Here is a 21,922-nt window from a genome sequence, read left to right as displayed (position 1 = left end):
CTGTTTGTTACAAAATACTGCAGAAACTAAATGCCAGTTACAAGATAAAACCCTTGATGAAGGTTCTGTTGAAATATTTTGTTTTAAAAATATTGTAAAACAATATTTTGTATTTTCTGGTTTTGTATTTCTGTATTTTCCCACTTTAAAGATTTTTTTTCCACCAAGCTGTAAGACACAACCCGAGGAGTTACAGGGTTGGTTGACCTGGTCTGGTGGAAGGTGTTGCTGTCCATGGCAGGGGCTTGGAACATGATGAGCTTTAAGATCCCTTCAACCCAAACCATTCTATGAGTCAGCTGGCTGCTTTATTCTGTATCTTGCATTTGTGTATCTACCAGGAATTACATGGTGTGTTTACACAACCATTTTTAATTTACACAAAATATACCATTACAACTATTTCTGGTCATTAAATTAGTAAGGTAGAGGATCCAAAGCAATGTAAGAGGAGTTATAACTAAGAATTTAAGGCATTTTTCTGATTAAACATACTTTACTTGCAGTGCTCCTCTGTGTTTTTCTTCTTTCCTTTTTCCTTAGCAGCACTTGATTAATTTTCCCCCTTGAGTCCACTATCTTTATGTTAATTAATATACTCAGACTCTTCATTCCCTCTTGTATTTCATCTGCCATTTATTACTATTTGTCTTTCAGCACTCTTTTCAGGGCCTGCTGCTTTATTACTTATGCAAAGTTTGGGGTTTCTAGTATTAATAAGTTTAGGTGAATCTTTTTTATATTTTGCTCTCAAATACTCCTTAGTGAATCTTAGACACAAACTGTTGAGAAACATATTGTATGTTGAGCTTTCCTAGTTTTCTGCTCCTATTTCCACATTCCCATTTATATTTGTCCTGTCAACACTTGCTGTGATCTGTGTGTGTTCCAGCAGTTTATCTTTTCTCAATTCTGAGGTGACAGTTCCCTCTTGCATTGTATTTTTAGAAGCATATCCAGACTTTTATGGATTTTGGCTGTAATATATGCTCTCTCATCCTCTTACCCATGCCAAAACATGTTGAGCAACTATTCATTGTGTTGTTTTAACTTCACTTTTGATATGATGCTTCCTGTTATTTTTCTATAGTAGCCAAGTTCCAATCAAAAATTTAAAAGTTAAAGTTCCTTAAGGGCATTTTATCAACAGGGTTTCTTCTAGTTATCTTTGTAAATCCCTTTTAAATAAAGATCCCGTCTTTGCTCTGGAAATGGCCAATTCAGGAACAGAGTCATTGATATCAAAAGCTTTTGAGGCAGTAGATAGAAAAATCTGTGCCACTCCTAGAGGGAAGGTTTTTTGGGTAACATGGGGCATGTTTAAACCATTGCTGCTACTGGTTTCTTACTCCTTCTCAAATTGCTTAAAGACTAAGCTCAGAGTACCCAGACTTCTTAGTTCATGGAATGGAAACTTGAAATCCTTGATTTTTTCTGATAGATACATATTTGCAATAAGGAAAAAGCAGGAGTGGAGCCTAAGCCCTCTTCCTTAGGTTTTTCTGGTAAGGAAGGGCCTTTTCCTACTTTGCCCTTTGTTCTTATGTTTCAGGTTTCACATACCCAAAGAACGGTGTCACAGAGTACCTGGACTTAAAATTGTTTGTGCTGCTCTTTTGTGCATGAGGCTCTTGGGGGGATACCTGGAAAATGGGAAATATGCAGTTAGGGACCATCTTGGAGACAGTTTAAATTGTCCAGACTCCTACAAGAATCTCGGGAATAAAAGCAAAAGCAATTTGCAGCATCCTTATCAACCCTCTTGTAAGAGTCCCCCCTTCCCACGCTTCCTGGATTCATTGGCTGCAGCAGAGCTGCACACTCAAGAGGGACAACAATGTCACCTCCACAGCTCCTGTTCCCTCCCCAGATCACAATGTCACCTCCACAGCTCCTCTTCCCTCCCCAGATCATTCTGGTGTCTGTGCTAATGAAGCCACACACAACAGCTGATAGCCTTGGGAGATGGGTGACTCCCCAAAGCTGACACTCACAGAGACTAAGTCAAGGTTACACACAGCATCTGAAGTTTAGCACTTCTTAATTTCTGCTTTAATTTCTAAGCAGAAAGATAAGGAGTTGTGTGCATGTGATTTCTCAAATTCTTTGTGTTTCCTTACAGAAAAAAGCTTTATACATGTGTTCAGATACTCAGAAGGTAAAAAGGGGCTTTAGGATGGGCTAACAGCTAAGAGGAACTGGGTTGTTGTCCTAGATAACAGGAAGAAAGAATTAAGTGAAAAAGGAGAATTCCTCTCATCTTTCATACTTTTAAATGAGGAGAGAGAAAGGTAAAGGCATTGTTTTGTGCCAGCTCAGCTAAATTTTTTCATTGTGTTTTCCCAGGTCATTGTCAGTAAATGGTCTTTAATATACTCTAAAGAAGTGATTTCATGAGAAGCAGAAGTAATGAAGAGGGATTTCTAATGTATCTGTGTTCAACTATGCTGAATTATACAAAAGCAGGTGAATGTGCTCCTGAAGTGCAGGGTATGTGCAGCTGTATGAGAGACAATATTCTGGATGCTGTGTAACTCCAGAAAACATTGGGACACACACTGCTGGGCGGGAGGTGGTTGTGCTGCAGGTGAAGCTGTTCTTGAAGAAGCAGCAGCATTCCCAGTGTGTGTCCCTGTCTGTCTCCAGCTCAGTGAGAGGCTGAGATTAACAGAGATTGGGGTCATGGTTCGTGCCATTCCCCAGTGACCTCATTGGTTTCCATTCAATGACCTGCTTTTGTAAAATTCATTGGGAGACTGTATATCCAAGACCAGTCAGGTTTGGTTGAACAAAAAGATTGCAATTTATTAAGTAGCACAGTTACAGACAGAAGTGCACCCAAGTCTCATTTCCTTCTTTCAGGTTAACAAAAAAGAGCATAGAAAAGTTGAAGGTAGAAGGTGGCTTTCACTTAAAGAGGGAAATTAAATGTTTTAGATATAAGTTGTTTCCATCATGTTTCTGTGTCTCCAGTCTCACTTTTTGAAGGATACCAGCTTTCCTCAAATTGACAGATAAAGTTCTTCACCTTTCTGCAGCAGCTCTGCAGTGCTTACAAAGCCTCTGTTTTACTGTTGTTTAATGTGTTGGCTTTTTTCCATCACTTAAAGGATATGGGAGGATCCCAGTCAGCCCTCGCCTTGTGGCTCTCTGATGGTGCTGCTGAACACTGAAAAGTAAGGATTGGCTCTGGGAAACCTGGAGCTCAGCAGTCCCTTTGGTGTGCCATTGCTAATAAGGTTTGGCAATGTACAGAAAGCAAATGCAGACACCCCTGCAGTCCTGATTCTTCCCTTCCACGTGCTGGAGCAGCAAACACTTACAGGAAAATGCAGAGGCCCTGAACTCAGGGTATTTCTTCAGAGCGGTGTCTGGGAAGCTCTCATGCAAGTAACAGCAGCTTCCTTGAGGAAAATGAAGAAAGGACAGTTCTCTCAAGGGACAGCAGGCAGCTGAGCAGGGAGCAGTGTGTGGTGGTCCATCAGCAGCTGCCAGGGACTTGCATTTGGCTTGCTGAGCTCTGTCAGATCTTTGGCAACTCCCAGGTGTGGCACAAAAGGTCTGGCCTCTTGTTTTTCTCTTTTTTCCCCCTCTTAGTTTTCTTACTAGGTACCATGTTTTGTGGACTCTAGAGCCTGTCACATCAATTGAAAATCTCTAGATAATTACTTCTCTTTTTGTATTTTTTAGGACTCGCCTTTCATCTTCCCTACTTTACTACTTCTGAGAAACACTGAGAAATGCAGGTAGAAATAAGAGTAGCAGATGGCTGAGGGAAGGATCAAAACTCCATCAGGGAAAGCAGAAAGACTGAGGGAAAGAGAATAGACTGTGGCTATCTAATCCTCCTGTGGTCGTCTTTTGCCTCCTGACTTTCTCCAAAGTGGAGGTACCATGTTTGATGGCATTTTGTTTTAGGAGCTGGAGAGATGTTGATGCTGAGTAACAAGAGGTTTGTTTATCTGATAAAGAAAATACCTTTTAGCAAAAACATGTGAAAGTGTGTTGCAATGCTGACAGCATGTGTGTGGGTTACTGCTGAGCTCTGGGAACCTGCAGATGGGACAGGCACATGCATAGAAAGTGGAAGGAAGGGTGGACACTGAAGTAAATGTCCATGGTTTCTGTGAAAGTGAGCATGAAGTTCTTTGAAGCATGTAGGTAAGTGTGGTGTGGTTAAGAGAGTCAGGATTTCCAGGAGGCCTTCTGGGGAGGGGAAACTGGGCAGCAGGATTGCTCAGCTTTAAAAAGGCCGAAGGAAGATCTTGCTGCTTCCTTCAATTATTGAAAGACTAGAGAGAAGGGGACTGTAGACTCTTCACGCAGTTGTGTGGCAGGTAACGGATGCACGTTGAAATGTGGGGAATTCTAGTTTGACAGAGTGGAAGACATTTCTTCCATGAGCTGGTCAGGCACCAGAGGCAGAAGGGCTCCCATTGTGGGTTCACTGCCCTAGGACAGACTCACCTGATCTGGCTGGGATCTGTGCTTTGGGAAGAGTTTGGACTAGTGACAATCAGGAATTCTGCTACTTGAAATTATTCTACAATTCTAGACTTCTAAGGAGGGTAAGAAGCTGTGAGCTTGTGAGTTTGCTGTCTGTGGACAGCATTTGGTAAAAACCATAGGAAATAGAAGAGGGATAAATAATACTGTGTTAAAATAGTAATTATATACTTACTGCTTTTAAAATTGGTGGATTAAACCTTTTAGTTGTCCAGAAGAATGCATAATAAAGAATCTATAGTATATGAAGCCTATTCCAGTATGGTGGAACAGAAATCCATTATTTTTCCTTCGAGAAGCACTCAGTGTTTTAAAAACTGCTCTGGGGTTTATTGTAGAAAGTACAGAAGTGGTAGAAAGCAATTGCTCTCCCTTGAAATGAGTTTATCAGACAGATTGGATGTTTTCAAGGCCATTGTTAGTACACTGTCCCACACCTGAGCTTGTGTTATAACAAGAGATACCTGGTGCCAAGCCTCAGCTCACTGGAAAACTCCTCCAAGAGCCCAGGACTGGGGCTGTGCCCCAGGGACAGGGCAAAGGTAGAATGCCTGTTGTTAGCAATGACAATACTGTTTTCTCTCCATGCTTACACACAGGAATGTGCTCATGTTTGGGTTGTCAGGCTCTTGTCCTGTCCCACTGAGAAGTGTCTGGCACCGCTGTCTTTGCCCCCTCAGTTCAGGTGTCTGTGCACACAGACAGGTTCTTCTGTGAGGAGGGAAGAACTTGTGCTCACACCGGGCTCCTTGTTTCAGAGGGAAGCTTTGGTGGGGGCCTGTTCACAGGGTAGGGGAGGGGGGGAGAGCAGATGTGAAAACAGCCTGTGATAAAAGCACTCAGAAAGAGGAGATAGACTTAAATGGACTTAGTGCAAATATTTACATTGTTGTATCTTACACTTAACTTGGAGCTCAGCCTCCACGCTACCTGTGTTTATATTGCTGGATTTGAGTCACTTCTGACAGCAGGCAGCCAAAGGCTGCTTCCACACATGCACTGATTAGCTATAGTTACTCATATTCTGCTCTTGGAGCCTGCTGTCATTGGGAATAATCTGAAAATACAACCTCTGTGCTTGGCAGTGCTTTGAGAGGCAAAGTTAGGAATTAGAAATAAAGGGCAAATTTATTTGTACATATATTAGACACAAAAAATCTCTCTCAAACTTATGTTGCACCTGCACTTTCAACATTAAATGTAGTTATGACCATCCTATTTCCTAAAGGGTATATAAATTTAGAGAGAAAAACAAAAGAATGTGGAAAAGAATGGCAAATAGAAGAATAGTTTTTAATGCATTGCAAAAGATCCTGGTTTATCAAATAAAATGATCAACCTGCAGTTTTAGAAATAGAATGAAGTACCTTCTGAAGGAGTGTGATGCTAAACTGCAGGTTGCATTGATGCAGAGTTCTGTGGAGATGGAAATTGCAAATGAGTTAAGAGATGATGGATCTACTATCAGCTGTTAAATCCAATAGTCACAGTGTGCCTTAACTGTGTAGAGCTCAGGAAGACTCTGAACTACTGCCAAATGTGAGATTTGTGTGATGCTGAGTTGTGCTTGCATTCTGCCTAACACCCTGTGCTGATTGCTGAGTACAGGAATCCCGAGGTTAATTTGTTTCATCACATCCACCAGGAAGGTTCTTAACAAACATCTGCTTACAGCACATGTGCAGGAAACACAGCGTGAGCAGTGCTCACAGAAACGAGCCTTGGGACCAGCCCTGGGGGAACAGGTGGGAAGTTTCAGCAGAGCATTTCTGGATGTGTTTCTCTCTCCTCAAGTGGGAGTGTCCTCTGTGGCCACAGACTCCTCCTTCAGCCAGGGTCACCGGGGGCAGTTCAGGGCAGGATGTGGCTGCAGGGCCACTGCAGAGCTGAGGCTTCCAAGAGCAAAAGCTGTAAGACATTGCCAGGAGCAAACTGCTGCCCTTGGGGCAGCAAGGGCTCCTCAGCTCTTCACTCGTGTTCAAAGTTACCTTACAAAGAGTTTGGTGCCGTATGAGAATTGCTGCTTTAAGTCATCAAAGCATGAGAAGATCTGTCTTATGAAATAATTCAGTGAAAATATTAGATTGCAAGTTTAGTGTCTTTGGTTAGTAATTATATGACTTTGTGTAAATTGTCTCTGTGAGGATGCAAAGCTGCTTATGCTTGGCAAGTGCAAATGCTTTAGAGCCATTTCAAACCAGCCTTATCAGCCTTAAACCCAGAGCTTTAAGGGAGTTTCCTTTATCAAAATTGTAAGACTTAAGCACATGAAGTGTACTGTTTCTGATGCACTAAATCATGTATGCCTACTTCTTTTTCTGCTAGTAGTCTGGGGACTGAGCATGCTTTCTTGCTGAAGAGCATTTTACCAATTTCTGCCTGTGACATCCTTTGGCAATGCTGGGTGGCAGCTGTCAGTCTAGGTGTTCTAAATAATTGTGTCACCAGCAATCTATCTGCTCCATTACTATCCTTTCTTTCAAAGCATTTATATCTGCTATGGAACATATTTTATCAACATCTTCACATGGAAAGATCTGTTGGTAGGTTCATTCTGTTCTGAAAACTGACCATTTTTCCTGTATCTGTTTTCCTGGTTTTAATCTGAAAACTTTTCTTGCATATGATTATTGCATATCAGCTCCTTTAAGAAAATGAGAGAGATCATTGTAGGATTTTGAAAATGTCTGTGTTACATAAATGTATGACTTTTAGCTGGTTTTTGATGCCTCATGGAGCTCCAGGGGGGTTGTGAAGCACTACTTGACAGAAATAACATCAACCCTTGTACAGACACACCAGATCTGTAGTACAACACCTCCCAGTCTGACACAGCAGTCACATTTAATGGTGTGTAGTTCTTTGGGTCACTCCTGAATTCTTTATTTTTTTCCTTTTTTGTTCTCCTGACATTCAACATAGTTTAAGCAAGTAACAAATTCTCACATATAATTGCAATTTCAGAATTTCATAGAATCTGTTTTCTTTAAAGTAGGGATGAAGTTTCTATCTCTTTATACTATAAGAATATGTACTTTTTTCAGTAAGGGGAAACAACTGGATTGTCAGTGGTATATATTGTTCTCTTCTTTGTAAAAATCTCTGATTATCTTCAATGCATTTCTTCCCATACTTGTAATGAGGGAATAAGTGCCATCACTGTTGTCTTCTGGATCAAATAACATTTTGGATTTTAAAAGAGATTAGCAGTTCAAATCATATGAAATGCTAGTTATATACATAAAGTTATCAACTCCTTAATCTCATTCAGAACTTTGAACTTCTAAGTGTAATACAGAATTGCACTTAAAGTGGAACAGTTGTCATTGAATTTGAGTATCAGAAATAGCAAGGATTTGATATTAAATTCCACTGTAATGTACAGTGACCCCTGTGTTAGTAAAAAAAAATAAATTAATAAATCCTCCCAGATTTACTGAGAACCTTTAATGATGCTCCTTATAGATATTGACAGTATTAACATTACTGATTGTTTTAAGCACAGACACATGGAATTGTTTAGATTGGAAAAGCCTGCTGACATTACTGAGTTCAGCCCTTCAACTCTTTTCATGGCTGTACTGTGTATAAGGCCTTCACATTGCAAAGAGATTTCACAGAATACATTCAAACATATTTTTTGGTTTTTTTGTAGAAGGATAGACTTAGGTGAACCATTAGAATTCTTTTTAACAGTTATCTATGATTTTCTGTGTGATAAGATTTTAATTGCACAAGACTGTACTTACTTTTCCACTGGGATTCTTGCTGATTCATTCAGTAAGAGTTCACTGGCAAAAGCTGCTCTAAGGATGAATTGGCTGTGTGCCTTATAGGAAGTCTCTGTCTTTTGAATATTGCTTCAATGGCAGCAGAAGTTGGGCAGTGTAGAGTCCATGCAGCAGGAAGAATTGGGGAATAAATCAATAAAAGGGTCTTCTATTCCTACACCTGCGGAAATTCAACTAAATATTTAGACTAACATCTTTGTCAAGTCTTGACCTCTGGTCTCAGCAAAGAGTTTCAGTTTTTTGGGACAGAAATCAATAGAAAGTCAGGAGCCCTGGTGGGATTTAGGAGTCTCAGCATCTATTTGGATATGCTTTAACTGCCCCACTCCTGCTTCTATTTAAATTAATGATTAACATCTATTGATTCCAATGAGGTAAGAGCTACTTCAGTGTTCTTACGTGATCGTGAGCGAGCCACAGAAAATGAACTTTTCTACTGGCCTGAGTAATTTTTGGGTAGATTCACGCAGCTCTCTTCTGGAAACAGTCAGTGGAAGTGCTACAGCAGAGTACCCTGACCAAGGCGGAGCACTGAGAAATCATGTGCTCCTGATGGTTTGACTTCAGTCTTTATCATCTGTCACATGGAATTTGTCAGTACCACTTCTCAGATGATTGAAAACTGCACTTAAGGGCATTGTAGGAGTGGATTATTTCTTACGATTTAAATTATAAGTGGGGCGAAAGGTATAGGAGTTGCACATTGAATGATATTAAGGGAGATAAGTACTGCCCATCCAGCAGTTCTGTAATCACCATCCATCCTCACAAATGTTTTATTAAACTTGCCCTCTCTCGGCAATTTCAATTAGGTTCTGGTGCTGTGGTCTCCACTATTGAGTTTGAACTGATGCAGAAGAGCCCATTGTGTTTTTTATGTACTTTCCTGGGCAAATCTCCTTGTGTCTTCTTCTCAATGTCTCTATAAATCTTCCTCCTGTTTTTCCAGTTCATGTGTTTGAGAGATCAGTCTATTCAGTTACCATGAATTTAAGGTACCACAATTAATCCTCCTTTGGCAGGAGATTGTGGGCTTATTTCATATCCATTCATGTTGATCTTGAGCTGCAATTTTCCCACTGCTTTTCTTGCAGATTACTCAGTGTGGGCAGGTGGTCCAAAAGAGAAGGAATGAAATTGTTGTATGGCTTTGGTGAATAAAGGTCCTTGTGACGAAAACTGACCATAAAGTATAGGCAGTATAGCATGTAATAATTCATGGCATATAATTAATTACCATCAGCAGTTCAGATTTCAGGAGTAAGTGACTGTACATGGGTTCCTAGAGCTGATGTTTCTCTGATCCAACTTTTCTTTTCTTATAGAAATCCCAGAGCTGCCCTGTGCAGGAGGCATTGGAGTGTGGTACTTGGTGTGGTGGTGTTCCCTGATTGCCAGCAGTGGTCAGTGCCAGTGCCTCCTGTTTGCAGCAGGAAAGGCAGTCATGGGACCACCCACATCCCAGGAGTAACCCTGTTTAACTCTGGGTAGTGAAGGCTGGTTGTTGCTCAGAGTCGAGGGCTTTCACATCCTATAAAGCTCTTGGAGATCTTTATTGTTGCTTTGCTTTTACAGGCCTTACTAATAAAACTGGTTATTCTTCTCACTCTAGATACATGTTTTCAAGCCACTGAGTCCATGGTATGTTATATCTGCCAGAAATACTATATCTGGTTTTGTACACAGTTTAGGGTTTTTTAAGGTGTATTCATCCAGTTTTGTATAGTCCCCTCTAGTCTTTCTCTTCTCTCATTGAAATTGTTTTGTGCTCTTTATGGGTTTTTTGTTTTTACTCTTAAAGGCCCTGTTGGGTGCTGTGATTATTGAGAAATTATGTTGATACCTGTTTTATCTGAAAGTCAAACTGGAATTTGGTAGTTAAGGAAATATATGTCAGTGAGAAGACTTTTTAAAACACAATGTATGTGAATAGGTTTTAACTGAGAACTTAGTCCTGAAGTAAAATAGGCTTCTTAATTTTTAATGGATTAAGACAATTTCAATTATCTTCACTAAATACAGAGTGAGGGCTTCGTGGCAGAAGTAAAACTCAGCTTAGAAAAGGACATGAAGCAACTTGAGTAAGGAAAAGACTTCAGGGATGCCTGTCACTCCTCAGTTGTACTTTATAGATAATCTGTTACATATTAAGGATTCACCTGAAAATGGGAAAATTTTGCTTTTCACTAATCATAAAAACTATGGGTTTGAATAATGTTGACCACTGCAGTGCTGAAATGTGGTGTCACCATGAAATCTGAGCAAAGCCTTCGCAGCATACTTACAGTGTTAAATGAGTTTGCCAGAAAAACAAATGGGGCTGTGCTGTGGTTGTGGGGGAGAGGTGGTGGAAGGAAAAGCAGTCAGGCCAGAGCCATTGCCTACTGCCAGACAAGCAGAAACACTCCTTGTGCTTTCCATGACTTCTGTAAACTGGATCCTGAAAAGTGGAGGAAAGAATGGGACAGGACAGTGGGTAAGAGCTGGGTAAGTGTTCTCCACTCCGAGCGCTTGCTGATGCTCCCTTGGCAACCCTTGGAGCTCTTGCTCACCCTGGCAGCCCTGGAAGATGTCAGGAGTGTGTCTCATGGTGTGCACATCCTGCCTCCTGGTCCCAGCAAACTGCACCATTGTTTGTTGGAAGGTGTTGGAGGATCTCCCCAGGCTCAGCTGTGGCACCTCTGCGTGGGGATCAGTGACACGCTCCGAGTGCCCGGGGAGGGATGGTGCTCTCTGGGTTCTGCTCATGCAAGGTAAACATGGCCATGACTGTGGAGAAACTGAGGCTATGGCAGGTCATTAGAAGAAGCCATAAATAGATAAGAATAACATTAGAATCAGGGCTATAAACCAGTAAAATAGCAAAGGTCAGTGGATTCTTCTTTGACTGAGGGGCATGCTGCCAGTGAGAAGAGCAGCAGATAGCAGCATGCCGTGAAAGAAGGGCATTCCTGCAGCAGAGGGGGTTTGCAGTAGTACCTGTCCCCTGCTCTGACACATACTGGGAAACTACTTCATTTAGCCAAAACAAATCCTTTCAGGATTGAGGGAAAGATTAAAATGTATCTGCATGTGTAGATGATTTCCAAGCTGAGAAAATATTTTTTCAACTGTCACATGGTAGTATTCTCTTGGGTTCCTGGTTTTATGTTGATATATTGCATTAGTAATTGTTTGTTAATGATATGGAAATTACCATGCACTAATTTAAATTGCCATTGTCAGAACTGAAGTTTGACAGTATTACCCAGTATGAAATAGATAACAAATATTATTTCAGGAAGAGGCAAAAAAATCAGTATTTCATTTGCTTTGTAAAACTGTACCCATACTAACATAGAGGGACTTGGTGTGCTCTAACTGTGCTTGCATGTTTTGAAATGCATATATTTCTAGTGCTCTTTTTTAAGGAATAAAATACCACATGAAAACATTTGCATAATATTTAGTATATTTAAATTATCTTTATTTATCCTTTGTAGAGTGACTAATACTGTTAGCTGTTAAGCTGCTTCTATTATGGTCTCAATTTTTGAAGCCATGCAGTGGATTTTTAATCCAGTTGAACTTTTTGCAAAACCTGAGAGACTCTTTGTAATATTAATGATGTTGGGGTGGATTTTGTAGCTCTGCAGTTTACTTAATCTTTCTGAATTTCCTCCATTAACAAAAGAAGACTGTGAAGTGATGAAGAGAATATCATGCAGCAGCACCAAAAAAAAAATCTTTATGTTGCCCTGGGTTGCATGGTTAGATACTTAGGTAGTGTCTAGTTGCAGAGGCAATAATATGTCAGAATACTTTATTTGTGTACTGATTGAATTTTGATCAAGACACAAGAATTTTCATTTATACCTATTCTGTTCTGTTTTCAATTTTGTTAGCTTTGTTTGATTTACAGTGGAAAATTAAACCTGTCAACTCCAGTGTTCAGATAACAAGAGTGGAAGATCTTCATTAAAGAAGCATTAAACAGCAATACAGTTGCTGCTTTTGGTGCTGAGCTGGCTCACATCTTGGCTGAGCCCTTTGGAGCCTTTGGGTGTGGAAAGCGTGCCTCAGTCAATAAACCATGCTGGTCCTGAGCTGAGCAGTGTGAAAACTCCCAGTGGGTGCATAGAGAACATGGATATCTGTCCTGTCATCCAGGGCACTCGGCATGGAAAGTGCAGAACCACCAGGAGTGGCTGTGAAACTGAAAGATGGTGCTCATTGGATTTTGCAGACAAAATTGAAAGCCTTGGACAGCTGCAGACATGACACGAGTTCTCCATGGTTATCACTGCTTTATCATTTCTGCTTGGCTGTAAAGAATGGAAGGATGGAAAGTGATACTAATTCCTTGTTTGAAAGCACATTACAGGACAGATGAGTTCTCTTTCCCTACTTCTTCAAGAGACAGGCTTTTTCAAAGCATTCCTGTTAATGTTGCACTCTGCATACTCTTGTATGTATCACTGAGCTGCTTGTTTAGCAGCAGAAAAACATTGATATTTTGATGTAGCAAAACCATGTTGTATTCATTTCTTTTGTTCTTTCATTTCATTACAGGTACGGTAAGAATTGAAATGTTCAGGAACATGCAAAATGCAGAAATCATAAGGAAAATGACAGAAGAATTCGATGAGGTAGAGTATACAAATAGTTATTTGAAGCATTATGAACTATATTACCATATATTCTGGTTTAAATTAAAAATGCAGTGGGCCAGTGGATAACTAATGTCTCAATGTGGGAAACTGCACTCACAAGCAAAGCAGCAACTTCAGCTGTTGGAGGTGGAGTAATAGGGCAGAGAGATGTTCATCAGAGCAGGCAGGAAGAGGAACTGGAGAACCCTCATCCCATTGAGAGTGGCATTCTGGGGGCTGAACTTCAGCTCTTGGGGATGCCATGATACAACAAAGAGCTCCAGATTCCTGGCACATCGGATTCATGAGACAGGATTTTACAGCATCCTGCTCTGTTTTCTCTGTGCAAATTAATGTTTTTTGCATTTTAAATGGCAATTTAAACCAAATAGAAACTTGACATGAAAATTACCATTTTGGAACAGTGATACAGAAAGAAATACTCTTTCAAAAGATCTGAGCATTTTATTTGAAAGAAGTAAATTACAATTCAGACTGGGTATCTTCTGTCACAATAAAAGTGTTCCTAATGGTGAATGCTTTTTAGTCTTGAGATTTTTGAACTGTGTTTTCTTTTATTTTTGGTGTATCAAAAGCTGAATATTCTAAGCATTCAGTTTGTTTAGTGAGGAAAACTAAAGCTGGAGCCAGAACTTCTGTAGGACAGCAGTGTCTCTGACCAGTTCTAAATGAAATGCCAAAGCTGTGATTCAGAAAGTTAAGCAGGAAAACAATAAATAGAAGAAATTTTCTTGATGTATTTATACACAATTTCCTTCCTTATCACAGCCTTGATCAACAAAATATTTCAGTTAATGCCTGACTACAGCCATAGGGATGCTCCTTTTGTTGAGTGATTGTCCCATAGTTGATGAAGGAAGTATTTTTCAAAAAAAAACCTTTTTAAAAACTGTCAAAGTTTTTTCTCACAGGAGGAAAAAACGTCTTCCTATGAATGTACTTGAAAGCAACATCTCTCAAAGAGTTACAGTTACTGGTACATAGTCTTTCTTTTTCCATTGCCTAAAACTTTTCAGAACTTCTGTAGTTCTAAAAAAAGTTTCAGTTCTAGCTTCTGCCTTAACATTTGAATGGATTTGTGAGAGAATTTGTGGGGCTTAGTACAAAAGCATAAAATTCTTAGTCCTAGGCTGCAACCCAATGAATATTTTGAAATCTGGAATAAACTGTTGGCGTTTCACCTGTAGTAACTCCCCCAGTACCCCAGAAATCCCAAACTTCCCATTGTTCCATGAGTGCTGCAGGAATTAGCTGGCTGCTGGCCTGAATTTTGCATTTATGGCAGGGATTGAAGTATTGATTTTCCTCCTCATGAGCGGAGAAATGCTTGTGCGGCATTTAAACGATGGAAATAACTTTGTGAATAAAGTTCACTTTGGGACAGGGAATTCCATGGACATCCTTTGGCTGCGCTGTTTGGCTTAGGAGTACAGGTGTTTTGTAGGTGAATTCCCTCATAATTTTTGTGCTAGAGCTGGCAGGTGAACAAAGACTTGGTTTACTTAGAATTTTCTAAGCACTGGGCCATGAAGTATTGTGTCAGTGTCACAAATGTATCCTGTTTTTATTGGTATTCAAGAATAAAAGATCCATGAAGTGACCATTGTAAGTTTATTCTTCCCGTTTCAGCCAGATGAGGTGGTCATGGTACAGTCTCCATAGGCTTTTCAAAAGAGTTATCTGATATGTACTTGCAGGTTAAAAATGCACTGCACAGAGGTGAGTATTTACACACAGCACTTCAGACTATGAAGTTTTGTTCCAAAAGACTGAACATACACACACCTCAAGGAAGCATATGTTATGTACCAAAGTTCACATGTAGAGATCCATATAGGTTATTTTGGTGTGGTTGAAATGGGTGTGATTTAGTTAAATGTGGTGGCTAAAGAGTTTTCTGTAGGGGAATGTTTATGAAGTTCAGGTTCAAGGTTGTTTGCTTGCAGCTCCTCTGTGCTGACATTGCTGCCTTTGCATGTTTCAGTCTGGGTGATAAGTCCTGAGGAGGAAAGTGTTTGTTCCTCACAAAACCACAGAATAAATGTGTACAAATGGATGTAACTTTGGTACTACTGACTTCTTATGTTGGCTGAGAGATTCATGGTGGAGCATTACTGCCTTGATGTTTTGGATACTCTGGAATTGGCTTGCAAATCAGGTGGTCAGGGAGATTTATACTCAGGCTTTTTCACTGAGAGGGGAAAAAGCATTTTCTGATTGTCAGGTGGCAGTATATATAGTGAAGGTAGTAAGAGCAGATCTGGAGAGGCATTAAATTGACATGCCTAGTCCAATCTTGTAATAATTTTCTGAAGATAAAGTGTATGAATCTATAGTAGAACTTCCATTACTGCTATCAGAAGGCAAGTTTTACCACTAGAAAAAGGCTCCATTTACAAGATAAAACAGGGTGGTGCTTGCTTTCTGATAAGGAAACTGTAAGCTTGAGTAAACTATACTCAACCGTAAGCTTGAGCAAAGCAAAGTTTGGGGAGAAGGGCAGCCAGCTGATTAGAATATTAACCTGGAGTTGAAGTGGGGATGGAGAATGACACAAACTGTCGATCACACAACCCTTTTTTCAGGTTTTGACCTTAAACACTTTGAAATATTCCTGTCTCATCCTTTCCTCCCACTTCCTAACCAAGGATAGAAGGAAGAGAATTGAGTCTTAATACTTATTTTGGACTATACGGAGCCAATACTGCAAGTAGAAAACAGTTACAAAGATGTCTTTGCAAAAGTGGTTTCATGCCAATAAGCCTCCCTGTTTATTGAAGAACAATGTGTTATTTATATTTGTTATTTTCCCTTGGCTTGAAGGAAGAAGATGGTGTTTATTTTAGAAGCACAGACCACAATGGGTACACCAACATCAAAATAAATTAAATAGGGACACCTTTAATACTTGACCTTTTTCTTCTGTTGTTCTGCAGGACAGTGGTGATTATCCCCTGACCATGCCTGGGCCTCAGTGGAAGAAGTTCCGCTCCAACTTCTGCGAGTTCATCGGGGTGCTGATCCGGCAGTGCCAGTACAGCATCATCTACGACGAGTACATGATGGACACGGTGATCTCGCTGCTCACCGGCCTCTCCGACTCGCAGGTCCGCGCCTTCCGGCACACCAGCACGCTGGCTGGTGAGTGAGCTGCCCGGGGGGCTCTGTCACACTGCCTCTACTGCTTATCCACTGCCAGGAGTACTTGTAATTTGGATTGAGGTGGACCCTGACCAACGTTAAAACTGTGGGAAGCTTCATCAAATCCAAGCACCACATATGATGCAACTATACTTAAAATACGCCTTTTTTATTTGGAAAGTGCTGAGGCACATAGAGATTCCTGCCATCCCCAGGGCCTCCAGTGCATCTTGGCAATCAGGCCATGCTTATGTCTTGTATTTTGTTATTAATTGTTCACTTGTTGTACAGAATGTTGGAGTAATTATATATTTTAGAGTATAAATTTATTCTAAAGAGGTATCAGGCAGTTGTATTATCAAAGAGTTTCCATTCACCAGAAAAGATAATCTGTGCCTTAAATTTGGGGAAGCATAAGGTTTGGGATTACTGGGCCATGGTTGTAGGGCTCCCCGTCCTCTGCCTGCAGCCACACCACCTTCAAGTGCAGCTGCCTCACCTAAGGAAAGCCTTGGCTGTATCATTAGTTAGAAATGGGCTTTCCTTGTGTATTTCATCACACCTATATGAGATGTCTCCTCTAAGAGGAATGAATTGCTCTCCACAAGGAACTATTTTTCTCAATTACAAAGCACTGCTGGAGTGGCTGGCTTGGGTGTAGGTGTCTACAGCTGGTCATGTCAAGTGATAAGAAATCCATCTTATTATAAGGTTCACAGATCATACCAGATCTTTGAAACTCTTACAGCAGACATTTGTCATAATCTGAATGTTTCTAGGGCCAGTATTTATTACTATTTAGTCTTTCCACAATCAGCCTCATACACATTTTTCAGTTTCAAGTGTACCAATACTCAGCGTTAAACAAATACAAATAGAATTTAAAATTTCATAATTTGTTATGAATCAAAGAAAGAGGCAGATTTCCAATGATATTGAAAAAATCTCCAGATTTGAGTGGATTTTGAGTTTAAAACTGAAGCCCACACCCTTCAACTCACAGTGACTGAACTCCTTTGGAAACACATTCCCTTGTGTTCTTCACCATACTTAGCAATGGGATGGTAAAACCGTGAATTATGCAGGTTTGGAGTTTCCTCTTCAAATTCAGTATTCCAAGGTGAGCACTGTTTGAGCCTAGATAACCTGCTGGAAATCCATGCCTGTTATTCCTTTCCATCTGATGTTGTCTGCAGTTCTGGGTGGTTTTGATTTGCTGTTTGGTCAGACTGTGGCTGGTTGGTTCATAGGGAAGAGTTTATGGAGTGAGGTTTGCACTCTGGTCCCTGGGATTGATTGGTCCATCCCTGCATGGGGTGGATGTTTGGAAAGTATGAGGAGCTTGATTAAAAGACAGGAAACATAAGCACTTATAACAGTTATTTCCCAAGACCTATGCTCCGTAGAATAAAGAGTTTCTACTGTTGGGAATGGATTCTGTAGCTAGAAGCTTGCAGCAAGAATAAGCTGATGCTAAAGCTGAGGTTCATCACAACTGTCTGCAGTTATTTCAGCCACTGCTGACTTCTTGCATTAATGACACATTTATCTAACATTGCATCACAGATGGGAGCTGCCGAAGATCTCAGGATTTACCAGTGACAGTACATGCTATTTATTTACTTACTTCCTTGTTTTAAGAAAGCTTGAGGCTTTGCTTTGAGTCTACAAATTTCCTTCAAGCTGTTTTTAGCACATTTAATTGTGTTGCAGTCCCAAGGAGCAGAGGTCAGCATGATGCCATTGAGCTCAGTCTTCATAAAGTTTTTGAAAATCTACCTGTAGACTGGAATTTCTGAAGGAATGTTTGTAGGTCCTTGTTTTCAGTTTTCCTCTGTGCTAGTCAGTTGGAATGAGAGATGATTCACTGTAGGAAGAAGTACCTCTAGGTTACCAGTTTTGAGCTGTAACAGTGTAAATCCATCCAAGTAGCCTCACTTCTCCATTTGTGTGGTTGCTTTTCTACCTTGAAGCAATGCTGCATGTTTAGAGGAGCATGCAGAGAGGATGTGATAGTTTGTTGCATTATTTTGCTTTTTTTTCAATATTGTAAAATGTGTTGTACTATGTAACCATACAGAACCTGGGAAAGACCCTTATTAATGTTTTCTGTAAAAATAAATTTTAGTACCGAAAAGCAGACATGAACAATATCCTATCCAGCATGTGTGAAAATAAAAATTGCATTTTTATATGGCTGTACAGCTGACTTTAGAGCAGTGTCAGACCTGCATTCGGAGAAGCTGTGCTGTGGTCCCTTGTGAACTGAGCCATCCTCAGCAGCCATTGGTTAAGGCCACCCTTAGTATGGAGCCATCTCTGCTGGCACTCTTCTGTGCAGAAATGGCTGTAACTCCCCAGCTGCTGCCTTCTTGGTGCCCTGAAGCTGCAGGCTCAGGTGTTGGCTCCCTGGTGCACTCAGAGTTTGTCTGGAGAAGACAGCAAGGAGCACTGCCTGCAGCTCAATGTGGGGACTCTGCTTTCTGACCATGGGCCAATGACCTGGGTGTTGCCTGAGTGGAAGTGCCTATCCAGATGGCTGTGCCAGGGTTGAGAGGCTTTTTGCTGTGAGTATAGATCTGCTGAGGAAATATTTTCTGAGCTCTGACTACAGGTAAAGAGTCATAATCTGTCTTGTGCCTTTGCAGCTATGAAGCTTATGACTGCTCTTGTGAATGTTGCCTTAAACCTGAGCATTCATCAGGACAATACACAGAGGCAGTATGAAGCTGAGAGAAACAAAATGATTGGCAAAAGAGCTAATGAAAGATTGGAGCTGCTGCTTCAGAAAAGAAAAGAGGCAAGTGAAAAGACAATTTTTTTTTTCCTGGTTCATGTGCATTCCCTCCAACAGAAAGCCCAGGGTGGTTTGTGACTCGAGTACCACAGTGAGAAAGAGCTTAGTTCTGCAGTGGTGTTCGTGTGATCTCAAGCAGACTACTTAAATCCTGTGCTGCCACATTCAGTTGAGTTTGTGGTGCTGTTCTGCACGCAGAGGAGAATTCTGTTCTCAAGCTTCTATGAATGACCAGGCAGGAAGAGTCTCAAACTGTAAGCAGTCACTGCTCTGGTGATGCAGAAAGATTCTGACAAGAGGATCACACGTTCCCTCCCTGCACTGCCCAATTTTCCCCTTGATCATTGCAGTTATTCCACAGTGTCTCATTACTACTTCTTTTTTAGCTGCTTTCAGGAAACACTGTGGAGTTGAGGCTATAGCAGCTGTTCTCAGGGAGAAGGAGCTAGGGAGACATTAAAGTCGCCTTTAGTAAGTACCAGCCTGGCATTAGGTGAGAAAAACCATTAGAAGGTTGCTGTAATCATTCCCAAATAAAAGTATTATATCACAGGATATCGCAGTTTTAGAGGTGTACTTAAATTTAAAGATGATAAGTAGAAAATTAATACGCATACATCCAAACAAACATAATGTGTAAAGATGCCCAGTAAAACTCATAAGAGAAATTGAAAAATCAAAGTTTGTATTAGATTTAAATTTATGATTTTTAGTATATTAGTTTTGAATTTTCTCCACCACTGTTTTACTCTGTGGCAGTTAAGATTGTCTGGATGCTTTGCTTGTGTGCACCTTGAATTCCTTTAGGTGTAACTTTAACTCAGAATTGCTTGACTTTGTAGTGTTTGTCTGGGGATAATTACAATTACATATTTTTATTTTACCCCTATGTAGCACAACTTTATTTAGTTTTCATAATTCTTGAAAAGCGTGCATTAAGGTACAAGGCAAGAACAATCTCTCCTGCCTAAACTGCAAGAGAAACATTTTAAATTAAATATTAAATTGCATGTGAGTTCTAAATAATTTTGAAAAGCAAAATAGCTGGAAGAAAGTTTGTATTCCACATTTGTTGATTGTTGCTTTGAATTTGCAGAGAACAAAGGCACTAATTGCACTGATTACCTTGGGCTGGTGTATTGTATTTGCTGGGCCCCCAGACAAAGGAAGGAATGATGAATCTGACTCCATGTTCTCAGAAGGCTAATTTATTATTTTATGATACCATATTATATTAAAGAATACTATCCTATACTAAAGAATATAGAAAGGATACTTACAGAAGGCTAAAAAGATAACAATGACAATTTGTGACACTCTCTCCAGAGCCCAACACAGCTTGGCCCCAATTTGCCATTGAGTCAAAACAACTCACAGCAGAAACCAATGAAACAATCACCTGTTGGATAAACAATCACCAACCACATTCCAAAGGAGCAAAACACAGGAGAAGCAAATGAGATAAAATTGTTTTTCTTTTTCTTGGAGGCTTCTCAGCTTCCCAGGAGAAAAATTCTGGGTGAAGGGATTCTTCCAGAGAATGAGAGTTGCCACACTGGTGGCTCTGTGGCTGGGACTCCTCTGTGCCCGTTCCCCCAGCTGCTCTTGCAGAGCTGCAGTACATCCTCTCTCTGGGGAGCTGTAGCAAGGATGCCCAGGCTGCACAGGGCTGGAGAGCCTTGGCAGGAGAAGGAGCATTTCTTAGTCCTTTGGCTCTGTATTCAGGGGCTCTCATCTCACTGCTCATGACAGCTGAGCAATGCATTGCCTGGGAATTGCCAGATCGAGTATGTCCATGGGGTTAAGCACTCCAGGGGCACCTGGGCAGAAGAGATCTGTTAGGATTAAATGGCTTAATGCTCCGTGGAAGGATTCCTGACATAATACTGTATATTCCCACTGTTTAAATACATTGAATTGACAGTGGCATTCTGTGCTGGCCCTTCCTCACTTGATTCTTTGATGAAGTGCCATCCTAACAACCCCTCCTGAGCACATACATGTGCATGTGTTGGTCTTCATGAGCTGATAGAGGGACAGTTCACCAACTGAGTGTGGCAGGTTAGTCTGAAGCAGAGGAGATGGAGCACTTCCTGAAGTGTCTCATGCCATCATCTGCAGGCCTGGTGGGAGAGCCATGTATGGAGATCTGTCTTATCAATGAGATTTTCAGCTCAAGTGGAGGATTTATGTTGCAATATGTATGCCACATAGCGGAGAAAGTTGTCTTTTTAGTATCTGTCCATAGTAATTCAAATTTTGTGCTTGTCATACATGTCTTTTTGATCTTCCAAACCTACTTGCAGAGTCAACAAGAGAATGTTTCCCTCATTTTTTACCTCTGTTTAAGAGGGGGAGTGTTAAATCATTTTTGCTTTGGTAAGAGTAGGAATTCCAAGACACAGATGCTCTCTCAAGATACTTGAAGTTAAGCACTCAGATTCAAGTGTATGATTTAAAAAACTTGAAAGTGTAGAAAGCAGTTAGAGTTGCAGAGAAAATTCATTACTTGAATCTAAAATATATTTGAGAATTATATCCTTTAAATGTTAGTACACAGAGGTAAAAGCAATCTCACATGGAGCTACTGAATCTCTGATTCTGCTTCCAGACCAGCTGTGCCCCAGCACCTGGATAGCTGTACCAGATGGTAATTTACCATGTTTATAGTGAACTGTAAATTCTGTGCGGAAGAAGAGGGAGGAAGCAATTTGTGCTATCCCTTCATCTGTGCTGCTCAGGCCTCTACCGTGCTGCTTCACTTTGCACTCAGAGAGATGTCCAAGTACACTTTTTTCAGAATGTCAACTTTCTCATGGCTCAACAAGTCCATTCTCTTCTACCTGTCTTCTATGATGTGGTTTTATACCAAGAAATCATTCCCTGAGTTCTCTGTGAGCTCTGGTAGCCTTTCAGAAAGCCTCCTGAGGCTTCTTGGTGCATTCCCATCCTCATTTTACTGCACTAGGCTGTCTCTACCCCCATGTTGCTGTGGATGTTTCCCTGCCTGTGGCCTGTGGAGTCATCCAGCTGAG

The 21,922-nt window shown here is 40.7% G+C and overlaps 1 protein-coding gene across 4 annotated transcripts in view; it reads left to right on the top strand.

Moving 5' to 3' along the window:
- The window catches only part of STAG1 (stromal antigen 1), a 158,098-nt gene that overhangs the window by 77,465 nt on the left and 58,711 nt on the right, over positions 1 to 21,922 (top strand). For 3 of the 4 annotated variants that reach the window (XM_041487049.1, XM_041487050.1, XM_041487048.1), the window contains exons 6-8: positions 12,849 to 12,925; positions 15,886 to 16,090; positions 18,739 to 18,890. In XM_041487049.1, coding sequence (XP_041342983.1) covers positions 12,849 to 12,925; positions 15,886 to 16,090; positions 18,739 to 18,890 — 434 coding nt within the window. Of the gene's footprint in view, positions 1 to 11,913; positions 12,745 to 12,848; positions 12,926 to 15,885; positions 16,091 to 18,738; positions 18,891 to 21,922 lie in introns of those variants that run through there. The other variant, XM_041487051.1, reaches the window with a different exon arrangement.

Source organism: Pyrgilauda ruficollis, unplaced genomic scaffold (assembly GCF_017590135.1).
Source record: "Pyrgilauda ruficollis isolate IOZ18807 unplaced genomic scaffold, ASM1759013v1 scaffold79, whole genome shotgun sequence".
Lineage (NCBI taxonomy): Eukaryota > Metazoa > Chordata > Aves > Passeriformes > Passeridae > Pyrgilauda > Pyrgilauda ruficollis.
Note: the sequence above shows the minus strand (reverse complement) of the source record. Positions and strands in the feature narration are given on the sequence as shown.